General features: G+C 44.3%; 1 protein-coding gene across 1 annotated transcript in view; it reads right to left on the minus strand.

Annotated features, from left to right (window-relative positions):
* Positions 1–2,992: 2,992 nt before the first annotated feature.
* Positions 2,993–24,078, minus strand: part of RXFP1 (relaxin family peptide receptor 1) — a 433,898-nt gene continuing 412,812 nt past the window's right edge. Inside the window, exon 18 of the mRNA XM_044297992.1 lies at positions 2,993–3,579. Coding sequence (XP_044153927.1) covers positions 3,284–3,579 — 296 coding nt within the window. The 3' untranslated portion in view covers positions 2,993–3,283. The remainder of the gene's footprint in view (positions 3,580–24,078) is intronic.

A 24,078-nucleotide genomic window follows, 5' to 3' on the forward strand; every position in this document is an offset into this window, starting at 1 on the left:
AGCCCCTCTCCTCTCCGTGATTAGCAGGGCCAGACGAATTGACTATGCAGGAACCTGGCTCTGTCAGTCAAGAAGGAGATGGGGGAGGTGGCGGGGGGCTAGCAGAGGAAGCTGGAGCAGCAAAGATGCTAGCTGGCCTAGGCCCGCCTTTGTTGCATTTAACTGCTCATTTGCATATGGATTAAGGGCACTTTTTCACCAGAATGAAGCAATGAATAGCTAAAGGTATCTTTACATTCAGCTAAGCTAGCCTGGTTTAACTGGGAATTTCCTGGTGACAGAGTCCCGTTAATATTATTTCCACATAATTTTTAGATTAAGGGCTCGTTTACACGAACGTTGGTGTCCCGTGCCGTGAACCACAAATTGCCGTCCGCAATGCACGGGCACCTTCGGTGGGGAAGGCACATGGGGATCGCAGACCCATTCACTTGAATGGGTCCACGATCCCTCCGTTCCACAAATAGATAGAGCATGGAACGGAACCCCAGAAAGCACTCCTTAGTGCTTCCGTAGTGTTCCGTTCCGTGCTTCCATTCCGCGTCTCTGGATTTGCGGACCCTTTGAAATGAATGGGTCCGCATCTGTGATGCGGAATGACAAGGGAATGATGACCGTGTATTGCGGATCCACAAATGCGGTCCGCAATACGTGAACGGGACACCAGTGATCGAGGTTCATGCCAAAATTGAAAATCATACTCAATGGGGCAAATTTACTAATAGTGACTGTCTAAGGATACGAATCACAGTCATAATATTAGACAAATTTACTATTGTAGCGCAACTTTGTAAATTTGGAGTATCGTAAATCCTGAATTCCGTTCTTCCACCAAAAAATGTGTCCATGCGCCAAAAAACTGTCCAGTCTTTACACCATCTATAAGTTGATGTAGTTTCACACCAAAATTTTGGCACATTTTTGGTGCACCAGAGGTGCATTTTAGCCACACTCATTTTTCAGGGAAAGCCATGCCCCTTTGTCAAACAAGGCGTAAAATGCTTAGAAAAGAGCGTAAAACAGTAAATAGGATGCAAAGTATGCATTCCTTTTTTTTTTTTTTGCTGCATTTTCAATAGTAAATCTGCCCCAATGTATTATTTTTTTTTGTTTTCACCTGGATCCACTATAAAATTGAAATAAACACAAAAGGAGTCAATGACCTGTCTAAAGGTGCATTCACATCGCCGTTCTGTTCTCCGGTCTTCTGATCCATGGATTTGTTATCTTGAACATCAGTCGTGCTCAGTTAAGCAGATTGTATTGCAGCAAGAAAAAGGCCTTAGAACTAGAGCAGGCATCCTCAAACTGCGGCCCTCCAGCTGTTGCAAAACTACAACTCCCAGCATGCCCGAACAGCCTACAGGTATCAGCCTACAGCAGGGCATTGTGGGAGTTTACAACAGCTGGAGAGCCGCATTTTGAGGATGCCTGAACTAGAGAGATCAGCATCACTTCATTCAAAACTGCCTCCACAGCCACTAGAGATGAGCGAAGCGAGCACCGGCACGCTACATCCGAAGCTGCTTAGCTAAAAAAATTGTTATAATGCCGTAGGGAGATCCTTCTCCGTACAGTATTAGAATGTACTGCCTCTGATGAGGCGAAGTCCGCTATTCGGGAAGTCGGATAAGACTTTGTTGAATAACTTCGGTTATTGGTTATTACAGTGAAAAACCACTTCAAAACTTGGAACCAAACTCGGGTTCAGTTCTGAGCGGTACCTTCCAACTGAAGCAGAGTTCGGTTCCAAGGTTTTTCACTGTAATAATGAATTACCGAAGTTACTCTACGAAGTCTGTTCGCGAATAACTTCGCCTCATCGGAGGCAGTACATTCTAATACTGTACGGAGAAGGATCTCCGTACAGCATCATGACACATTTTTTAGCTTCGCTCATCTCTACCAGCCACATCTCCCCAACTACCTGGGGTGCCTCAGAAGTAGAGAAAGAGCGCTGTAAATATGCGGATGTAGTAGTGCTGACTTTGTCATGACTGTTTATTGCCGCATTGTTTGTGCACTGTGATAGTTTTACAGAGATCTGAGAACAGCTATGTGAGAAGCACTGATTATTGCAGACGTATAGACTTATTGTAAGACAAATCCACACTATATTGACTTCCGCTATACGATATCTCTGCAGATCTTTTGCTTTAGCGCATGGCAGGATCCTTGTCATTCTGGGAAAAAGATGCTAATAAGAAGAAATCTAGTTCAGTTACTAGCACAATCAGTCTTTGCTTGGTTTGTGAAATGGTTGCAGGAATCAATTGTACTTGGCACTGTTGTAGAAATCAATCATGTCTGGCACTGGATGACATGTGAAGAACCAGCTCATATCTTTTATGAAGTCCAGTTTTGTTTTTTTTTTTTTATGTTTAATGATGAAAACTCCATTTGTTTTGCACCCACATCTTAAAGGGATTGTCTCGCTTCAACAATTGGCATTTACCACGTAGAATAAGTTAATACGAGGCATTTACTAATGTATTGTGATTGTACATATTGCTTCCTATGCTGGCTGGATTCAGTTTTTCCATCAAATTATAAACAGCTTATTTCTAGGGGTTATGACCACCCTGTAATCCAGTATCGGTGGTCGCGCTTGCACACTATAGGAAAAAGTGCTGCCCTATGTGCCCTCCCATAGTCCTGTCTACCATAAAGGCTAGCGTCTTTTCCTATATTATGAAAGCACGGCCACCGCTGCTGGATTGCAGGGCGGTCGTAACCCCTGGATATGAGCAGTGTATAATGTGATGGAAATATGGACAGTCACAATACATTAGTAAGTGCCTTGTAGTAACTTTCTCTACATGATAAATGCCGCTTGCTGAAGTGAGACAATTATTTAGAGCATCTTTTATCACATAACGTCTGTTCTTTCTTTAAACCAAGCTCGTTTTGCCTATAAACAAGATTGGTGGGGTGATGGCTTTTTAGTTGTGCTTTACTCACACACTGGATTTGTGGTATAAAATGAATTTGCTGTGATTTGCTGGCTTCATTTCTAGTCCATTTTCCACCAATTCTGGTGATTCGACCTTCATGGACCATAGATAATATTATCATAGTGGTGATACAAAAAAAAATAATCTAGAAAATTGTCAGCATTTTACATATTATAGACCGCTCAGCCATTAGTCCAGGCAAGAGCGTACAGTCTGTTCCATTGCTGGGATCCAGTCAATCAGTAGTCAGACGCTCAGACTCAATGTTTCTTAGGTCCGCTAACCCGCTTATTTGCAAATGTAAAAAAATACAGAGCTGTTGCTTGCTGCTATGCGTAGCTCAGTCGTGTGGCCTGAGTAGTTACTGATACTTCAGAGTCCGTGTAAAGACCAGGTCTCATTATTTCAGCAGAAATGTCTTGTAATGGCCACATCTCCACCCAGAAGAAGGATGGGGAGTAAACCTTGGTTCTATTTTTGTTCCCAATAGAGCGCCGTTGTTTGTAGTTGTTCCAGATCTGACAGATCATTTCTTTAAACGGTCTGGTCGTTATGGTGTACAAGATGGGATTCAGAGCACTGTTTATTGGCAGTATGAAGATCACCACCCAAGAACTGATGGAACCTGGAGGACACAAAAGAGAGGCGTTACCCTCTATAGCTTGTTATTATTACATTTCTGTTCTTTGTGGCACAGGCTTGGTCCGTACGAAGATTACCCTAATGTATTTGTGTGTAATATTTCATTTACACGCTTGCAGAACATACATTTTACAGTGATCAAAACATTGAATTTTCTCTCAAAGTGGTACCAATAAAGACTACACTGCCCCTCCAAAAACAAGCCTCCACACACCTCCATCTATAGAATAAGAAAACATTGAGTCAAAATAATTTGTTAATTCTAGTTTATAATTCTATAAGTAGTAAATGATAACAAAATATATAAAAAAAAATCAATGTCAATGAGCTACACGGAATAACTGTCACAGTTAATAGATGACCGCTATTAAAGAGGTTTTCCAAGACTTTTTTTTTTTACTGATGACCTACAGGTATACTCTGGATAGGTCATCAGTATCTGATCGGTGGGTGTCCGACACCCGGGACCCCTGCCAATTCGCTGTTTGAGAAGGCAGCGTTGCTCGCATTATACATTGTACAGCGGCTGTGCTTGGTATTGCAGCTCATCTCCATTCACGTCAATAGGGCCGAACTGCACCTAGACCATGTGACCGATGGACTGGACATGACATCACATGGCCTAGGCTAAGCTGCAAGAAGGCCGTGTCGGACCCCCACTGATCAGATACTGATGACCCATCCAGAGGACAGGTCATAGGTTAAAATATCTCGAAAACCCCTTTAAGTCAATATTTATCTATCTTACGCACTTATACAGCGTTACTATATTCCGCAGAGCTTTACAGACATTAGCATCATAGTATAGTAGTGGAGGCCACTCTAAAATCTGGTGCTTTATATGGAAAAAGATCTATATCCAAGATATTTCCTTCAAAGAAGCAATTATATTTATAAAAACTATATAAAAATGTACTAATGTAAATACAAAAAATGTAATAATGTAATAAAAAAGGGGAATAATAAAGCCAATACTTTATATGTCCATATCCTTATTCAAGGCATAGATCTGCCTATAATATTGTGATTGCCAATAATGTATGCAGGGATTCAATGATAATTCATAAGGATATAGATAGAGTATGCAATCATCACAGTACACATAATCACATGTTCCTCTGGGTACATATGTTTTTTTACTGGATACAAAACGTTCCCGTTTGATATCAATCAAATATATGCTGTTATATTACACCATTGACAGTCACCAATATTGTCCAGTATAGTCCACATAGGTATTATCACAACCGGCGTGCCGATCACATACCTGACACAAAGGGAGGGAAAAGGGAAGGCCCTGTCCAAGGGAGAGGGAAAGGTGGTGACCCCTAACTCACCTTGAGGCTGGCACCTGACTGCCCTGACGTCCCTAGACGGGTTCCTCACCCGTACGCCGATCACGTGCCTAAACCCTGGCTTTCTCTAAGATGAGCCCTACTTAGTGAATAGGGCGGTGGGAACACTAGGCTGCACCACTAACACTAAAGGGAAACACTAGGGAGAGGACAGAAAATACTGACAAAACATATAGTCCCAGGTGGGCGACAACAGCGGACAACAAAAGCCCAACAGGGATCCGGAGGGTAACGCTCTGGTACGACAACATTCTATCAGTATAGAAGTCCAGGCAGGAAGCTCTATATCTGGCAACCAGAGAAGTGGGAGAGGGGAATATAAGGAGGTTGGGATTGCTGGACAAGAAACAGCTGAGGAGAAGGAGCTACGGATCCCTGAGTGAGACAAGGATTGCAAGGCAAACCCAGAAAGCTACCATTAAGTAACAGCACTATCTTTAGACATAGAGCGCGCAGCCACCCGCTGCGACTTCCTGACCCCGGGTATAACGGAGTCAGACGTGGCTCTTGACACCCTTGTGACAGGTATCTTCAACTATAATTGTTGTTAGCAATTGTCAGTATCTGAATCTGGCCAATATAGGGTTAATGAACATATCACAGTATCGATTATATTTGTATCTCTATAGTCATAGGCTGTTTCCGCCTTCAGAATCCAATATATAATATATACCAATCATATATCAGGTGTAGTGTCTATATTGAGACAGTCCTTACTATAGTATTAGGGTCCATTCACACGTCCGTAGTGTATTGCGGATCCGCAATACACCCGTCTGGCACACCCATAGAACTGCCTATTCGTGTCCGCAATTGCGGACAAGAATAGGACATGTTCTATTTTTTTCCGGAGCCGTGGACCGGAAGATCGGGGGTGCGCTCTGGGAATGCGGATGCAGACAGCACATTGTGTGCTGTCCGCATCCATTCCTGCCCCATAGAGAATAAATGGGTCCGCACCCTTTCCGCAGAACTGCGGAACGGGTGCGGACACATTCACGGATGTGTGAATGGACCCTTAGTAGATGTTAAGGAGAGGTATGGGGTGAATAACTACGTTACCGCGGCTTGTATGTGTCCAGGGGTGCTCTGTTGTTCAGAGCTAGCGTGACTCACGGTTACTTTAGTTAGTAGGTTTGCCTTGCTGGTCTCGGCATTCCACGTCGCGTCCCACGTGTTCTTGGAGCGCCGGCCCCTTCTCCTCTCCGTTGCTTTACTTAGAGTTCCGGAGCGCTCCTGTTTGTGATGAATATAATTTATAATAGATCCAATTTGTCATGTGCTGGGCAAATTGGATCTATTATAAATTATATTCATCACAAACAGGAGTGCTCCGGAACTCTAAGTAAAGCAACGGAGAGGAGAAGGGGCCGGCGCTCCAAGAACACGTGGGACTCCACGTGGGATGCTGACACCAGCAAGGCAAACCTACAAACTAAAGTAGCCATGAGTCACGCTAGCTCTGAATGACAGAGCCCCCCTGGACACATACAAGCCGCGGTAACGTAGTTATTCACCCCATACCTCTCCTTAACATCTACTAATACTATAGTAAGGACTGTCTCAATATAGACACTACACCTGATATATGATTGGTATATATATATATATATATATATATTTATTTATATTGGATTCTGAAGGAGGAAACAGCCTATGGCTATAGAGATACAAATATAATCAATACTGTGATATGTTTATTAACCCTATATTGGCCAGATTCAGATACTGACAATTATTAACAACAATTATAGTTGAAGATACCTATGTGGACTATACTGGACAATTTTGGTGACTGCCAATGGTGTAATATAACAGCATATATTTGATTGATATCCTTATAAACTTCTGTTGAGTACCTGGAGTAACTAATGGCAACTACAACTAAATATGCCGATTTTTGCCCAATACACATGGACAAACTTTTTCTTTATATCCAGTAAAAGTTTTTTTATTCAGCAGAAATGTTTGTATTCAGCACAATCTTTTTGTAATCAAACCAATCTTTTATACTCAGCGGGAACATTTTGTATCCAGTAAAAAAACATATGTATTCAGTGTAACGTGATTTTATGTACCCAGCGGAACATGGGATTATGTGTACTGTGATGATTGCGTACTCTATCTATATCCTTATGAATTATCATTGAATCCCTGCATACATTATTGGCAATCACAATATTATAGGCAGATCTATGCCTTGAATAAGAATATAGACAGATAAAGTATTGGTTTTATTATTCTCCTTTCTTTAATATATATATATATATATATATATATATATCTATATATATATATTTTTTTTTTCATTAGTACTTTTTTATATAGTTTTTATAAATATAATTGCTTCTTTGAAGGAAATATCTTGGATATAGATCTCTTTTTCTATATAAAGCACCAGATTTTAGAGTGCCCTCCACTACTTTACTATTTCCCTTTGCAACTACATTGGCGGGGGTGTCGCCATTGGAGAGTGCACCTAATTCTTTGGTAGTCTGTTAGTTGAGCCACCTGAAATATATAATTTCCAGACATTAGCATCATGCTGTCCCCAATAGGGCTCACAATCTAAGGTTACATGGATGTCATCCTTAGATGACATGAATATTGTTGATCGAGCATGCTTGGCCAAGCAGTTCGATGCTTGGCACATGGCGGTATTCGGCTGAATACCGCATGTGCTCGAGCGCAATGCTCGAGTCTCCTCGCCGCACGTTTGTTGGCTACTATGCAGCCAATAAACTTGCATGTAAGTACTGCCCTTCACTGTAATGCGGTAGCCATGTTGGTTACTGGCATTACAGTGATTGGCTGGCCGGAAAGCATCATCGGGTGCTATATAGCACCCAATGACACGTGTTTGGGTCAGTGTTAGTCAGGGAGAGCTGTACTGAAGAAGGGAAAGATAGTGTAGGGCAGTGATGGTGAACCTTTTAGAGACCGAGTGCCCAAACTGCAACCAAATACCCACTTATTTTTCGCAAAGTGCCAACACGGCAATTTAACCTGAATACCAATAGAGTATATCTTCCATGTACTTTATCATTTAGCTATAATAGCTTAATAGCCTACATACAATGTGCTGCCTGTGCTGTTCATAGTGCGTCCTGTGCTGATAAATGGCAGGAAAAGTCTAAAGCATATTGGTACACCATAGACTTTTTCCAAGGCGCGGGTGCCCACAGAGAGGGCTCTGAGTGCCGCCTCTGGCACCCGTGCCATAGGTTCGCCATCACTGGTGTAGGGAGTGAATTTTATTTTGTAAGTTTAAAAACTTGTCAGAGATCCAAATGTCCTTTTAAGGACTATTGTTGTGTGTGGCAGCAATACATATTTTTTGCGCAATCTGCGCTAAATTGCTAAAACTTTAAAGACCCAAAAGTCCTTTTAAGGACTGTTGTGTGTAACAGAAATATCTATTAATAGCGCATCCTGCGCTAAATAGCGTGCAATAGTTAGGCCGCTGCAGACAGCGACATTATCTGCACTCCATCTCCTGTGTAACGTGTGCACATCCCAAAAATATCTGTGACATCCAGTGTACTTTTTTTCCATAGACGGTGTCCGCTGCGGACAGTGACATTAGCTGCGTTACGTCTCCTGTGTAACGTGTGAACATCCTACAAATATCAGTGACATCCAGTGTACTTTTTCCATAGACGGTGTCCGCTGCGGACAGTGACATTACCTGGGGTACATCTCCTGTGTAACGTTTCCACATCCCAAATACCTGTGACATTCCCTGTAATTTTATATTAGCCGCTGCTGACATCAGCAACATTATCTGCAGTATATCTCCTGTGTGACATTTCCACATCCCAAATACCTGTGACATTCCCTATAATTTTATATTAGCTGCTTCTGACATCAGCGACATTATCTGCGGTATATCTCCTGTGTGACGTTTTTACATCCCAAATACCTTTTTAAATTTTTTTGCGCATACACTTACTAATCTTATGCTACTGTACGTGTGACATACTTTTAAGTATATATAACATTTAATATGAAGAAGGCGAGCAGTAAGGGACAGGGAAGTAGCCATGATGCTGATGGTACACGCAGAGGCCGTGGTCCAGGGTGCGTTGAAACTGTGCCTGCTGCCAGAGCACAAGAAAAACAATAATTCACGATACCTAGCTTCATGTCCCAGATTGCAGGGTGGCACAGGACAATGCTCTCAAAGTCAGACCAGTGCGACCAGGTGGTCGGTTGGATTGCAGCAGATAATGCTTCCATTCGGTTAAGCACCACCCTGTCTTCCACCAAGTCCAGTCTCAGTAGCCAAGAGTCTGGTCAACACAATCCTCACCCTGATCCTCCTTCCTCCCACCATGGAGAGTCTTGGCAAACAAGTGATCCCACACTCGGATATTCCGAGGAGCTCTTTTCAGCACCAAAACTTCATTTGGGCTTCTCGACAAGCCCGCTTGAAGAGGGACATGAGGAGATCTTGTGCCTGATTCCCGAACTCTGGAGCATCGACAGTCGGAAGAAGATGACGGAGGGGAACGGCAATTAGTGTCTTAAGAGAGTGGATCGTAATATAGAGGCTCACCTGTCCGTTAATATGGGTATGATGCACTTGCCCTGATTGATTACACCCAATCAATAGGAAGTGGTTAAAATTTAAATAGAGGATGGCAGGCACTCATTATCTGTAACCACCTGCAGATAACGGGTGCAAATATTTTATTAAGTCTATATATAAAAATTAATTAGTATAAAATCAATATAGATATCAATCCAAAGAATGAAAAAAGGATAAAAAAGAAGAGAAATTAAGGATAAATAAAAATAGGGAACAAAGATACAGGTTAAAATGCATAAAAAAGTAAATATGAATATATAAAAATATAGATATATATAGTCATAAAAATATATCACTGCATATGTCGCTCTATATTCTAATATCAGGCGGTTGTCCAAGGCGTAACAATAGTTCATCAATGGTCATAAATGCATGAATCCATATAGATAGTTTATAATGTATAAGTGGATCCGCGTAGAAGGAAGTGATTAAATTATTAAAATATAGTTAGCAATGGTTAGAAGGATCGTAGATGTCCACATGGAGTTATTTCCTACTTCAGTGCAATCATTATATTCTATTAGATATACTGGATATCCCAAACTAGGTGTGTGTGGCATGTAAACGATATAATCAATATAGTAGATATTACTTTATATTACTTTGAAGTATCACTCACTTTCCCCTCACTGTTAATCAGGGTTAGTAGGTTTAATACCCACCGCTGCTCTGTGGCGTCCCACGTGTGCGGCTGGGTATACGGAAGTTTTTTACCTCTCTTTTGTAGAATCGACGGTCGCTCGTGTGCGGCTTGGTACACGAAAGTTTTATACCTCTCTCTTGGAAAATCGAGGGTCTCCGGAGCCCTGTATGCCGGCTCTGCCGCTCTGTGCTGTTCGCGTTGGGCCTCTCACGTGATCCCGTGGTTTGAAGTTCAAGACTGTCACGTGTGCGGGCACTACGTCCGCGATCTTGCGCTTGTGCTCCTGCCGTCAATACGGCATTGGGAGGAACGATTTACTGCGGTGTCTCTATACAGATTTTATCAGATTATTTCTGCTAAATATCTATAATTGTGAAGAGGTGGGAATAGTCCACAAATGCAGGTCTAAAACACTAAATGCGTTTCAGAGTACACCCTACTCCTTGTGTTAGTGTCTCAAGAGGTTGATGATGAGGATGAGACACAGTTGTCAATAACTGAGGTTGTTGTTAGGTCAACAAGTCAGGAGGATGAGCAGAGTGAGGAAGTGGAAGAGGAGGTGGTGGACGATGAAGTCACTGACCCAACCTGGGAAGGTGGCAAGCCAAGCTAGGACAGCAGTACAGAGGGGTAGGGATCCACAGCACCGCAACAGGCTGGAAGAGGTAGTGGGGTGGCAAAAGGGAGAAGGCGGGCCACACCAAACTGGCCTGCAACTGTTCCCCGAAGCACACCCTTGCTGAAATTTCCCTTGCCAAGGGGTAGGTGTTCCGCAGTCTTGCACTTTTTTGAGGAAAGTGCAGACGACAAAAGAATTGCAATTTGCAACCTGTGCCATACAAAAATGAGCAGGGGCGTGAACACTAGCAACCTCACCACCACCAGCATGATCCGCCACATGGCATCAAAGCACCGTAATAGGTGGGCCGAACACCTGGGTCCACAATCTGTGTCTGCGGGTCACACCACTGCCTCCTCTTCCCCTGTGTTACGTGCTGGCCAATCCCCTGTCGAAGGCGCAGGCCAGGATGCCTCCTGCCCTGCACCTGGACCTTCGCAAGCACCATGAGCGGCCATATCCACCTGGACATGTTACCATTTCGGCTTCTGGACACTGAGGCCTTCCGCAGCCTGATGTCGGCGGCCGTCCCTTGTTACGCAGTCCCCAGGCGCCACTATTTTTCACGGTGTGTCGTGCCCGCCTTACACCAGCATGTGTCCCGTAACATCACCCCCCCGACCAACACAGTTACAGGGAAGGCCCACTTAACCAGTGACACATGGACAAGTGCTTTCGGCCAGGGACGCTACATTTTCCTGACGGCACACTGGGTGAACGTTGTGGAGGCTGGGAGCGAGTTGTACCCTGGGATGGCACAGGTGTTACCGACACCAAGGATTGCGGGCCCTAATTCCATTAGGATTTCCGCCACCACCTACATTAGTGGCTTCAACCCCCCCACTTCTCCCCCTTCGCCTCCTCCTCCACTTCCACCTCAGAATTATCCTATTGCAGCACCAGAGAGCCATCAGTCAGTAGCTGGAAGCAGTGTAGCACTGCAGTGGGGAAGCGTCAACAGGCCGTGCTTAAGCTGATCTGCTTCGGTGACAAACTTTACACTGCCGTAGAGCTGTGGCAGGGGATAAGAGACCAGACTGAGCTGTGGCTCTCGCTACTCAACCTAGAACCTGGCATGGTTGTTTCTGATAATGGCCATAACTTTGTGGCGGCTTTGGAGCTCGGCTAGCCAACACACATTTAATGCCTAGCCCACGTCTTCAACTTTGTGGTTCAGCGGTTTCTCAAAACCTACCCTAATTTGTCTGAGCTATTGGTGAAGGTGCGCCCCGTGTGTGCACATTTCCGCAAGTCATCGACAGCTTCCGCCGGTCTGTCAACGCTGCAGCAGCGCTTACAATTGCCAGCTCACCGACTGTTGTGCAACGTGAGCACGCACTGGAACTAGACGTTCCACATGTTAGCCAGGCTTTGTGAGCAGCAGAGGGCAGTAGTGGAATACCAGCTGCAATATGGTTGTCGCCTTTCCAGTCAGCTTCCGCTCTTCACAAGCGGGGAGTGGGCATGGATGTCTGACCTCTGTGAGGTTTTAAGAAACTTTGAGGAATTAACACAGATGGTGAGCGGCGATAACGCTATTATCAGCATCACCATCTAACTTCTGTGTCTACTCAAACGCTCGCTGCTCACAATTAAGGCAGACGCTTTGCTTGTGGAAGAGGTGGAAATGGGGAAAGACATTACACAGGCTAATAGCCAGACCACCCTCAGTTCGTCTTCTCAGCACAAATTGGATGATGATGAGGAGGAGCAGGAGACGGTTGCCTCCGCTACAGAGGGTAGATGGAAGTTTAATTTAATCTGTTCAGTGTGGATGGGCAGAAGAGGAGGAAGAGGATGAGGAGATTGAGAGTCATCCTCCTGATGACGACAGCGAATTCTGCCTGTTGGGACACATGGCTGACTTTATGTTAGGCTGCCTTTCCCGTGACCCACGCTTTTTACGCATTTTGGACAACACCGATTACTGGTTGTTCACCCTTCTCGACCCCCACTACAAAGAGAACTTCTCATCTCTCATTCCTGTGGTGGAGAGGACCAGCAAAATGGTGCAAAACCAGAAGGTCCTTGTGGAAAAATTGCTCCAAAAATTTCCAGCTGACAACGCTAGCCGCAGAGTATGTAGTTCCTTTGGAAACCAAGGAGGGGAGACAAGGAGAACACACAGCAGTTCCAACAGAGGCAGTGCAACACTCTCCAAAGCCTGGGACAGTTTCATGACACCGCGCCAGCACCCTCACCCTGATGTGCGGCCTAGTGTCACAAGGAGGGAAAAGTTTTGGAAGATGGTAAAGGAGTACGTAGCAGACCATGTCAGCGTCCTCAATGATCCCTTTGTGCCCTAACACTACTGGGTGTCCAAGCTGGACAAGTGGCACGAACTGGCGCTCTATGCCTTGGTGGTGCTGGCCTGCCCTGCCGCCAGCGTTTTGTCAGAGAGTGTATTTAGTGATGCTGGAGGCATAATAACTGATAAGCGCCTCCGCCTGGCAACTTAAAATGCTGACAGATTGACTCTTATGAGAATAAACAAGGCCTGGATTGCCCCTGACTTCTCTACTCCACCAGAGGAAAGCGGCTGAACATAAAGGCACTTTAAATGTGTTTTTTATAATGTACTAAATACACTGTATTCCCATGCACCCCTTCTGTCACAAAAAAGGGTATATGGTTCAATCTTCCTTTTCTCGCCCTCGTCCTCCTCCTCTTCATATCAACATGCTTATTAGTCTGCCCTCGCTTCTAATGTTGTAGAGGGTCAGCTCACCTGCAGGTCCTCGCATATAATGTTTTAGAAGGTTAGATCACCAGCAGGCCCTCACCTACAATCTTTTAGAGGGTCAGCTCACCTGCAGGCACTCACATATAATGTTTTAGAAGGTCAGCTCACCAGCAGGCCCTGAACCGTAATCTTTTAGAGTCAGCTCACCTACAATCTTTTAGAGGGTCAGCTCACCAGCAGGCCCTCGCCTTTAAAGTTTTTGATGGTCAGCTCACCAGCAGGCCCTCAACCATAATGTTTTACAGGGTCAGCTCACCAGCAGGCCCTCACCTACAATCTTTTAGGGGGTCAGCTCACCAGCAGGCCCTCACCTACAATCTTTTAGAGGGTCAGCTCACCTACAGGCCCTCAAATTTAATGTTTTAGAGGGTCAGCTCACCAGCAGGCCCTCACCTACAATCTTTTAGAGGGTCAGCTCACTTGCAGGCCCTCACCTACAATCTTTTAGAGGGTCAGCTCACTAGCAGGCCCTCAAATGTAATGTTTTAGACGGTCAGCTCCTCAGCAGGCCCTCACATATAATGTTCTGAGGGTCAGCTCACCAGCAGGCACTCAACCATAATGTTTTACAGGGTCAGCTCACCAGCAGGCCGCCCTCATCTACAATATTTTAGGGGGTCAGCTCACCAGCAGGCCCTCACATATAATGTTTTGATGGTCAGCTCACCAGCAGGCCCTCAACCATAATGTTTTATAGGGTCAGCTCACAAGCAGGCCCTCACCTACATCTTTCAGAGGGTCAGCTCACCTGCATGCCCTCACATGTAATGTTTTTGAGGATCAGCTCACCAGCAGGCCCTCAACCATAATATTTTACAAGGTCAGCTCACCAGCAGCCCCTTACCTACAATCTTTTAGAGGGTCAGATCACCAGCAGACCCTCACCTACAATCTTTTAGAGGGTCAGCTCACCAGCAGGCCCTCGCATATAATGTTTTTGAGGATCAGCTCACCAGCAGGCCCTCAACCATAATGTCTTAGGCCCCATGCACACGGCAGAGCAGGAGCGCACGGCGTCACTGGTTGCTATGACGCCGTGCGCTCCCTGCTGCCGGCACAGTACAGTAATACACTGGTATAGATCATACCAGTGTATTACTGCATAGCGGTGGCAGCATGGAGCGCACGGCGTCATAGCAACCAGTGACGCCGTGCGCTCCTGCTCTCAGGAGGGATCCAGGCCGCGGTTCCACGGCCCGCACACGGCCGTGAAACACGGCCGTGTGCATGGGGCCTTACAGAGTCAGTTCACCAGCAGGCCCTCCCCTACAATCTTTTAGAGGGTCAGCTCACCAGCAGGCCCTCATATATAATGTTTTTAAAGATCAGCTCACCAGAAGGCCCTCAACTATAATGTCTTACAGAGTCAGTTCACCAGCAGGCCCTCACCTACAATCTTTTAGAGGGTCAGCTCACCAGCAGGCCCTCGCATATAATATTTTTGAGGGTCAGCTCACCTGCAGGCCCTCAACCATAATGTTTTACAGGGTCAGCTCACCAGCAGGCCCTCACCTACAATCATTTAGGGGGTCAGCTCACCCACAGGCCCTCACATATAATGTTTTTGAGAGTCAGCTCACCAGCAGGCCTTCAACCATAATGTTTTACAGGATCATCTCACCAGCAAGCCCTCACCTACAATGTTTTATAGGGTCAGCTCACCTGCAGTCCCTCACCTACAATCTTTAAGAGGGTCAGCTCACTTGCAGGCCCTCAAATGTAATGTTTTAGAGTGTCAGCTCCCCAGCAGGCCCTCACATATAATGTTTTGAGGGTCAGCTCACCAGCAGGCCCTCAACCATAATGTTTTACAGGGTCAGCTCACCAGCAGGCCCTCATCTACAATCTTTTAGGGGGTCAGCTCACCAGCAGGCCCTCACATATAATGTTTTTAAGGGTCAGCTCACCAGCAGGCCCTTAACCATAATGTTTTACAGGGTCAGCTCACCAGCAGGCCCTAACCTACAATCTTTTAGAGGGTCAGCTCACTTGCAGGCCCTCAAATGTAATGTTTTAGAGGGTCAGCTCCCCAGCAGGCCCTGACATATAATGTTTTGAGGGTCAGCTCACCAGCAGGCCCTCAACCATAATGTTTTACAGGGTCAGCTCACCAGCAGGCCCTCATCTACAATCTTTTAGGGGGTCAGCTCACCAGCAGGCCCTCACATATAATGTTTTTGAGGGTCAGCTCACTTGCAGGCCCTCAAATGTAATGTTTTAGAGGGTCAGCTCCCCAGCAGGCCCTCACATATAATGATTTGAGGGTCAGCTCACCAGCAGGCCCTCAACCATAATGTTTTACAGGGTCAGCTCACCAGCAGGCCCTCACCTACAATCTTTTAGAGGGTCAGCTCACCTTCATGCCCTCACATGTAATGTTTTTGAGGATCAGCTCACCAGCAGGCCCTCACCTACAATCTTTTAAAGGGTCAGATCACCAGCAGACCCTTACCTACAATCTTTTAGAGGGTCAGCTCACCAGCAGGCCCTAAACCATAATGTTTTACAGGCTCAGCTCACCAGCAGGCCCTCGCCTACAATCTTTTAGAGGGTCATCTCACCAGCAGGCCCTCGCATATAATGTTTTTGAGGATCAGCTCACCAGCAGGCCCTTAACCATAATGTTTTACAGGGCCAGCTCACCAGCAGACCCTCACCTACAATCTTTTAGAGGGTTAGCTCACCAGCAGGCTCTTGCATATAATATTTTTGAGGGTCAGCTCACCAGCAGGCCCTAAACCATAATGTTTTACAGGCTCAGCTCACCAGCAGGCCCTCCCCTACAATCTTTTAGAGGGTCAGCTCACCAGCAGGCCCTCACCTACAATCTTTTAGAGGGTCAGCTCACCTGGAGGCCTTGGAATGTAATGTTTTAGAGGGTCATCTCACCAGCAGGCCCTCACATATAATGTTTTTGAGGGTCAGCTCACCAGCAGGCTCTTGCATATATTGTTTTTGAGGGTCATCTCACCAGCAGGCCCTCAACCATCTTTTAGAAGGTTAGCTCACCAGCAGGCCCTCACCTACAATCTTTTAGAGGGTCAGCTCACTTGCAGGCCCCCACCTACAATCTTTTAGAGGGTCATTTCACCTGCAGGCCCTCAAATGTAATATTTTAGAGGGTCAGCTCACCAGCAGGCCCTCGCATATATTGTTTTTGAGGGTCATCTCACCAGCAGGCCCTCAACCATAATGTTTTACAGGGTCAGCTCACTAGCAGGCCCTCACCTACAATATTTTAGAGGGTCAGCTCATCAGCAGGCCCTCACCTACAATCTTTTAGAGGGTCAGCTCACCTGCAGGCCCTCACATGTAATGTTTTAGAGGGTCAGCTCACCAGCAGGCCCTCACCTACAATCATTTAGGGGGTCAGCTCACCCACAGGCCCTCACATATAATGTTTTTGAGAGTCAGCTCACCAGCAGGCCCTCAACCATAATGTTTTACAGGATCATCTCACCAGCAAGCCCTCACCTACAATGTTTTATAGGGTCAGCTCACCTGCAGTCCCTCACCTACAATCTTTTAAAGGGTCAGATCACCAGCAGACCCTTACCTACAATCTTTTAGAGGGTCAGCTCACCTGCAGGCCCTCGCATATGTTTTTGAGGATCAGCTCACCAGCAGGCCCTTAACCATAATGTTTTACAGGGTCAGCTCACCAGCAGGCCCTAACCTACAATCTTTTAGAGGGTCAGCTCACTTGCAGGCCCTCAAATGTAATGTTTTAGAGGGTCAGCTCCCCACAAGGCCCTGACATATAATGTTTTGAGGGTCAGCTCACCAGCAGGCCCTCAACCATAATGTTTTACAGGGTCAGCTCACCAGCAGGCCCTCATCTACAATCTTTTAGGGGGTCAGCTCACCAGCAGGCCCTCACATATAATGTTTTTGAGGGTCAGCTCACTTGCAGGCCCTCAAATGTAATGTTTTAGAGGGTCAGCTCCCCAGCAGGCCCTCACATATAATGATTTGAGGGTCAGCTCACCAGCAGGCCCTCAACCATAATGTTTTACAGGGTCAGCTCACCAGCAGGCCCTCACCTACAATCTTTTAGAGGGTCAGCTCACCTTCATGCCCTCACATGTAATGTTTTTGAGGATCAGCTCACCAGCAGGCCCTCACCTACAATCTTTTAAAGGGTCAGATCACCAGCAGACCCTTACCTACAATCTTTTAGAGGGTCAGCTCACCTGCAGGCCCTCGCATATAATGTTTTTGAGGATCAGCTCACCAGCAGGCCCTTAACCATAATGTTTTACAGGGCCAGCTCACCAGCAGACCCTCACCTACAATCTTTTAGAGGGTTAGCTCACCAGCAGGCTCTTGCATATAATATTTTTGAGGGTCAGCTCACCAGCAGGCCCTAAACCATAATGTTTTACAGGCTCAGCTCACCAGCAGGCCCTCGCCTACAATCTTTTAGAGGGTCAGCTCACCAGCAGGCCCTCACCTACAATCTTTTAGAGGGTCAGCTCACCTGGAGGCCTTGGAATGTAATGTTTTAGAGGGTCATCTCACCAGCAGGCCCTTGCATATAATGTTTTTGAGGATCAGCTCACCAGCAGGCCCTTAACCATAATGTTTTACAGGGCCAGCTCACCAGCAGACCCTCACCTACAATCTTTTAGAGGGTTAGCTCACCAGCAGGCTCTTGCATATAATATTTTTGAGGGTCAGCTCACCAGCAGGCCCTAAACCATAATGTTTTACAGGCTCAGCTCACCAGCAGGCCCTCGCCTACAATCTTTTAGAGGGTCAGCTCACCAGCAGGCCCTCACCTACAATCTTTTAGAGGGTCAGCTCACCTGGAGGCCCTTGAATGTAATGTTTTAGAGGGTCATCTCACCAGCAGGCCCTCACATATAATGTTTTTGAGGGTCAGCTCACCAGCAGGCTCTTGCATATATTGTTTTTGAGGGTCATCTCACCAGCAGGCCCTCAACCATCTTTTAGAAGGTTAGCTCACCAGCAGGCCCTCACCTACAATCTTTTAGAGGGTCAGCTCACTTGCAGGCCCTCACCTACAATCTTTTAGAGGGTCATTTCACCTGCAGGCCCTCAAATGTAATATTTTAGAGGGCCAGCTTACCAGCAGGCCCTCGCATATATTGTTTTTGAGGGTCATCTCACCAGCAGGCCCTCAACCATAATGTTTTACAGGGTCAGCTCACTAGCAGGCCCTCACCTACAATATTTTAGAGGGTCAGCTCATCAGCAGGCCCTCACCTACAATCTTTTAGAGGGTCAGCTCACCTGCAGGCCCTCACATGTAATGTTTTAGAGGGTCAGCTCACCAGCAGGCCCTCACCTACAATCTTTTAGATGGTCAACTCACCTGCAGGCCCTCGCATATAATGTTTTTGAGGGTCAGCTCACCAGCAGGCTCTCAACCATAATGTTTTACAGGGTCAGCTCACCAGCAGGCCTTCTCCCATAAGTTTTTCAATGGTTAGCTAAGCAGCAGGTACTCGCCCATAATTTTTTCACTGGTCAGTTCAGCAGCAGGCACTCGCCCATAATTTTTTCGATGCTCAGATCAGCAGCGGGCATTCGCCCCGGCATTCGCCCCTAATGTTTTAGAGAGTGAGCTCAGCAATAGACCCCCACCTATAATGTTTTAGAGGGTCACTAGCAGGCCCTTGCTTATAATGTTTTTGAGGGTCATTAGCAGGCCATCAATCATAATTTTTCAAGGGTGTATGATGCCCTCCTTTATGTGTAATAAAGGGTGTATTGGAGTGCCGTTCCTTGTAATTTTTGGAAGACCTTTCACATAGTGCATAGGCTTTATGAGTGTAGGAGTCCCACAATGTGAATGAGGCCCTCCATTATGTGATATACAGGTTGTATCGGAGTGCCTCTTCCTTGTAATTTTTGGCAGCACTTGCACTTTATATACAAGTAAATATACAGGAAAGAATATTTCCTAACAATTTTTCCTCTAAAATCGATTTTATCTTCGGTTTTGTTCGTATTATTGTCAGTCTGTAAAAGTGGCATACTACTCGGACAATATCGTTCACAGCAGCGACCTGGGAGTCAAAGATGCATCCAGACATCCTCCCCATGCTGTTCCCAAACCATTTAGGTGGTGTTTCCATCAATTTCTGACCTTTTCCTATGAACCAGACACCCTCCCCTCTTCAGAGCAGGGGGTTTCTAGTTTAATGCTCGGGTTCTCCCATTGACTTCCATTGTGCTCGGGTGCTCGGTAGAGCACCCTAGCATCCCGAGGTGTTCGACCCGAGCACTTTGGTGCTCCATCAACACTAGACATGAACATCTATATGTGAAGTATAAGAGAAAGGAACATATTTTTCTTAGTAAGTTACAATATTAACATTCTAAATTCTGGATTCCTGCCTATAGTTTACCTGTGGAACCATACGTTTGTAAGGCTGCGCTCACATCACATTCATGCCCCACATTTAATGTATAAACAATACATATACTTAAACCAATGCCTCAGACGGTTGCAGTACATTAGCATCAATCACCCTAGGGTTCCATTGTAAATAAAACAAACCTTTAAGGGGCTATTCACATCATGTTTTTATCCCACTTTTAATATATACATTGGGGGAAAAAGCATTCAAAAGCATAGTACACTAGACCTATCCATCCTGCAGAGTCCAGCTAAAAAAGGTGTACATTAATAGATACATATTTTTTTTTACAATGGGTCCCTATAGTGACAGATGCCACTGTATGTGACATCCATTGAAGGTATCCATTTAACATATATATATATATATATATATATATATATATGTTAAACGTGGGGAAAAAAATGTGATGTGAACACAACCTAACACATATTTTTGCTAGACTCTGCATAATGGAAAAGTGTAGTGTACTATGCCTTTGCATCTCCCCCCCCCCCCCCAATGTACGTATATGTAAAATGCGGGACAAAAATGTGATGTGAACACAGCCTTACAAATATCGGATTGTTCCTAGTATTATAGTTAGTGTTGAGCGCGAATATTCGAATTACGAATTTTTTTCTCGAATATCGCAATTTCGAGATTTCGCGAATATTTAGAATATCGTTCTATATATTCGCGAATTCGAATATTCTTATTTTTTTTTTTATTATAATATTTTTTTTCTTTCCCACTTCTCTAAAGTTGTTCTTACCTGTCCTTTGGATTCCTGGCTTCCTGGCTGCTCCAGTCAGTGGTGTTTTCAACTTACTGCTATATTCCATATTAGCTAAATTACAATCTAATCTATATGTGTATTTTACGAAATTTCGCATGAAGATTTCAATTTAGCACTGCTATATTCCATATTCTAGCCTAATATGGAATATAGCTGTGCTAAGTTAGCACTGCTGTATTCCATACTAGGCTAGAATATGGAATATAGCAGTGCTAAGTTGAAATCTTCATGCGATTATTTCGTGTTATATTACTCGCATCGCAATTTCGGCTTTTGCAAATGTTCTTAATATTGCTCTAACTTCGTCTTTTAGAATATTACGAATATTCTAAAAGACGAAGTTAGAGCAATATTACGAAATTTTGTAAAATACACATATAGATTGTAATTTAGCTAATATACTGCTATAATCCCTTTTTTTGCCTCTAATTTTTTTTTTGCCTCTTCTGAACTTAAGTTTTGTAAAATATGTACACTATTAAAAAAATATTACTATAGCAGTATATTAGCTTAAATACAATCTATGTGTATTTTACGAAATTTTGTAATATTGCTCTAACTTCGTCTTTTAGAATATTCGTAATATTCTAAGAGACGAAGTTAGAGCAAATCACGAAATTTCGTAAAATACACATATTAGCCTAGCCATAGTCAATTAGCATAGGAACGTTGCCTTATACTATCAAGATAAATAATCGCAATACGCGAAAAAAAAATATTCGTATATTATTCGCGATAATTGGAATAATTACGAATATTCGATTTCGACGAATATAACACGAATATTCATTCGAATATTCGCGAAATATCGCGAAATCGAATATGGCACCTCCCGCTCATCACTAATTATAGTGAACAGCCCCTAAATTGAATAGATATTGCAGTCACAATCTCAATCTAATATAGCAAACATATTATTTCCCAACTCGTCGCCCCAAGTTTAGAATGCACACTATCTTGGCACTACAGTCAGTATTATGCATGGCTGTTTCACATTAAAATAATGACTTTGATTTATTCCACCTGGAAGCCTTCTAGATATCCTAAAGCACAATTTAAGCCATCACTACTGTAGTTATCTTTTTAATATTCATATCATTTTCAGGATTTAAGGTTTAATATGACAGCTTATACATAAGCTATAAAGTCATAAATGCAGTTAAGATGCAGTTAAGAAAATTACTTAGCTTCAAATTAGAATTTCATTGATATATCAAAGGGTACAAAATGTAATTTCTTAAACTGAATTTCATTTATATACAGTGCCTTGCAAAAGTATTCACCCACCTTGACTTTTTTTTTGTATTTTGTTACATTACAGACTTAAGTTCAATGTTTTGTTAATCTGAATTTTATGTGATGGATCAGGACACAATAGTCTAAGTTGGTGAAGTGAAATGAGAAAAATATATAAATAAAACTATTGTTTAGAAATAGAAAACAGAAAATTGCCATGTGCGTATGTATTCACCCCCTTTGTTAGGGAGCCCAATTACCTTCAGAAGTCACATAATTAGTGAAATGATGTCCACTTGTGTACAATCCAAGTGTCACATGATCTGTCATTACATATACATACCTTTTTTGAAAAGCCCCAGGGGCTGCAACACCTAAGCAAGAGGCATCACTAACCAAACACTGCCATGAAGACCAAGGAACTCTCCAAACAAGTATAGGACAATGTTGTTGAGAAGTACAAGTCAGGGTTAGGTTATCAAAAAATATCCACATTTTTGATGATCCCCAAGAGCACCATCAAATCGATCATAACCAAATGGAAAGAACATGGCACAACAGCAAACCTGCCAAGAGACAGCCGCCCACCAAAACTCACAGACCGGGCAAGGAGGGCATTAATCAGAGAGGCAGCACAGAGACCTAAGGTAACCCTGGAGGAGCTGCAGAGTTCCACAGCAGAGACTGTACATAGGACGACAATAAGCTGTACGCTCCATAGAGTTGGGCTTTATGCAAAGTGACCAGAAGAAAGCCATTGCTTTCAGCTAAAAACAAAAAGGCACGTTGTGAGTTTGCGAAAAGGCATGTGGGAGACTCCCAAAATGTATAGAGGAAGGTGCTCTGGTCTGATGAAACTAAAATTTTACTTTTCGGCCTTCAAAGAAAAAGCTATGTCTGGCGCAAACCCAACACATCACATCACCCAAAGAACACAATTTTTCAGCAGCCGGGACTGGGAAACTGGTCAGAGTTGAGGCAAAGATGGAAGGTGCTAAATACAGGGATATTCTTGAGCAAAACCTGTACCACTCTGTGTGTGATTTGAGGCTAGGACGGAGGTTTACCTTCCAGCAGGACAATGACCCCAAACACACAGCTAAAGCAACACTTGAGTGGTTTAAGGGGAAACCTGTAAATGTGTTGGAATGGCCTAGTCAAAGCCCAAAACTCAATAGAAAATCTGTGGTCAGACTTAAGGATTGCTGTTCACAAGCGCAAACCATCCAACTTAAAAGAGCTAGAGCTTGCTGCTTTTCCAAGGCTGCTTGTCCAAGTGCTGATATACAAGTGCATTGGAGATATTCAGGAGATACTCAGAAGGTAATCTGGAGGTGGATACAATCTAAACAAGTAAGATTTGTTTGTTTAAAATCTTTCCCCCCTTTACAATGGCAGACCTGGTTCTGTGCAGGAATTGTGCTTTTATTTCAGGTTCCACTCTTCAGAGGTTTGGATACTGTCTGATCTGTAGACAGCTCTCCATAATGCAGCAGGAAATTACCTTTTTGATATATGAGATTTGTAAATTAACCATTAAACAAACTAAGGCTGAGAACATTGCAATGCCACTGCCACAGAGGCCCCCTAGAAATGGAAGATGGGTTACTGTAGGTTCTGGTAGACTGAGAGTTGTGGATAAAAGACATGTCCCACAGTCTGTGGCTCTCCATAATTCATTTGCAGAACTTTCAGAGTGCAAGAGCAACATAGAGGATGGCTCAAGCACAGTGGGTGAGAAACAATCATCTCCCATGCCTAAAGTATGCAAGACTGCAGCCAAAGACAAAAAGGAAAAGGTGAGGATCGATAGTAAGCAGCTGTTGGTGGGCGATTCCATCATAAGAGGTGTGAAGTTTGAATGGTGTTGTGAGATGTCTCCCTGGTGATACCGCTAGCAGGGATAGACGACGGATCCTTAATATTGTTAGGCAAGCAAAGCAGGAAAGGGAAGTGGATATTATTGTCAAACTTGGGACAAATGATCTGGCTTGCAATGAGGTTTCAAAGGTGAAAGAAGCTTTTCACACACTTGGAAAGGATATACGGGAGGTTGCATCAACTGTTTCATTCTCTGCAGTTTTGCCTTTGCATAACCTTCAGCATGACAGGAAGATGCGCATTGAGG

This window comes from Bufo gargarizans, chromosome 1 (assembly GCF_014858855.1).
Source record: "Bufo gargarizans isolate SCDJY-AF-19 chromosome 1, ASM1485885v1, whole genome shotgun sequence".
Lineage (NCBI taxonomy): Eukaryota > Metazoa > Chordata > Amphibia > Anura > Bufonidae > Bufo > Bufo gargarizans.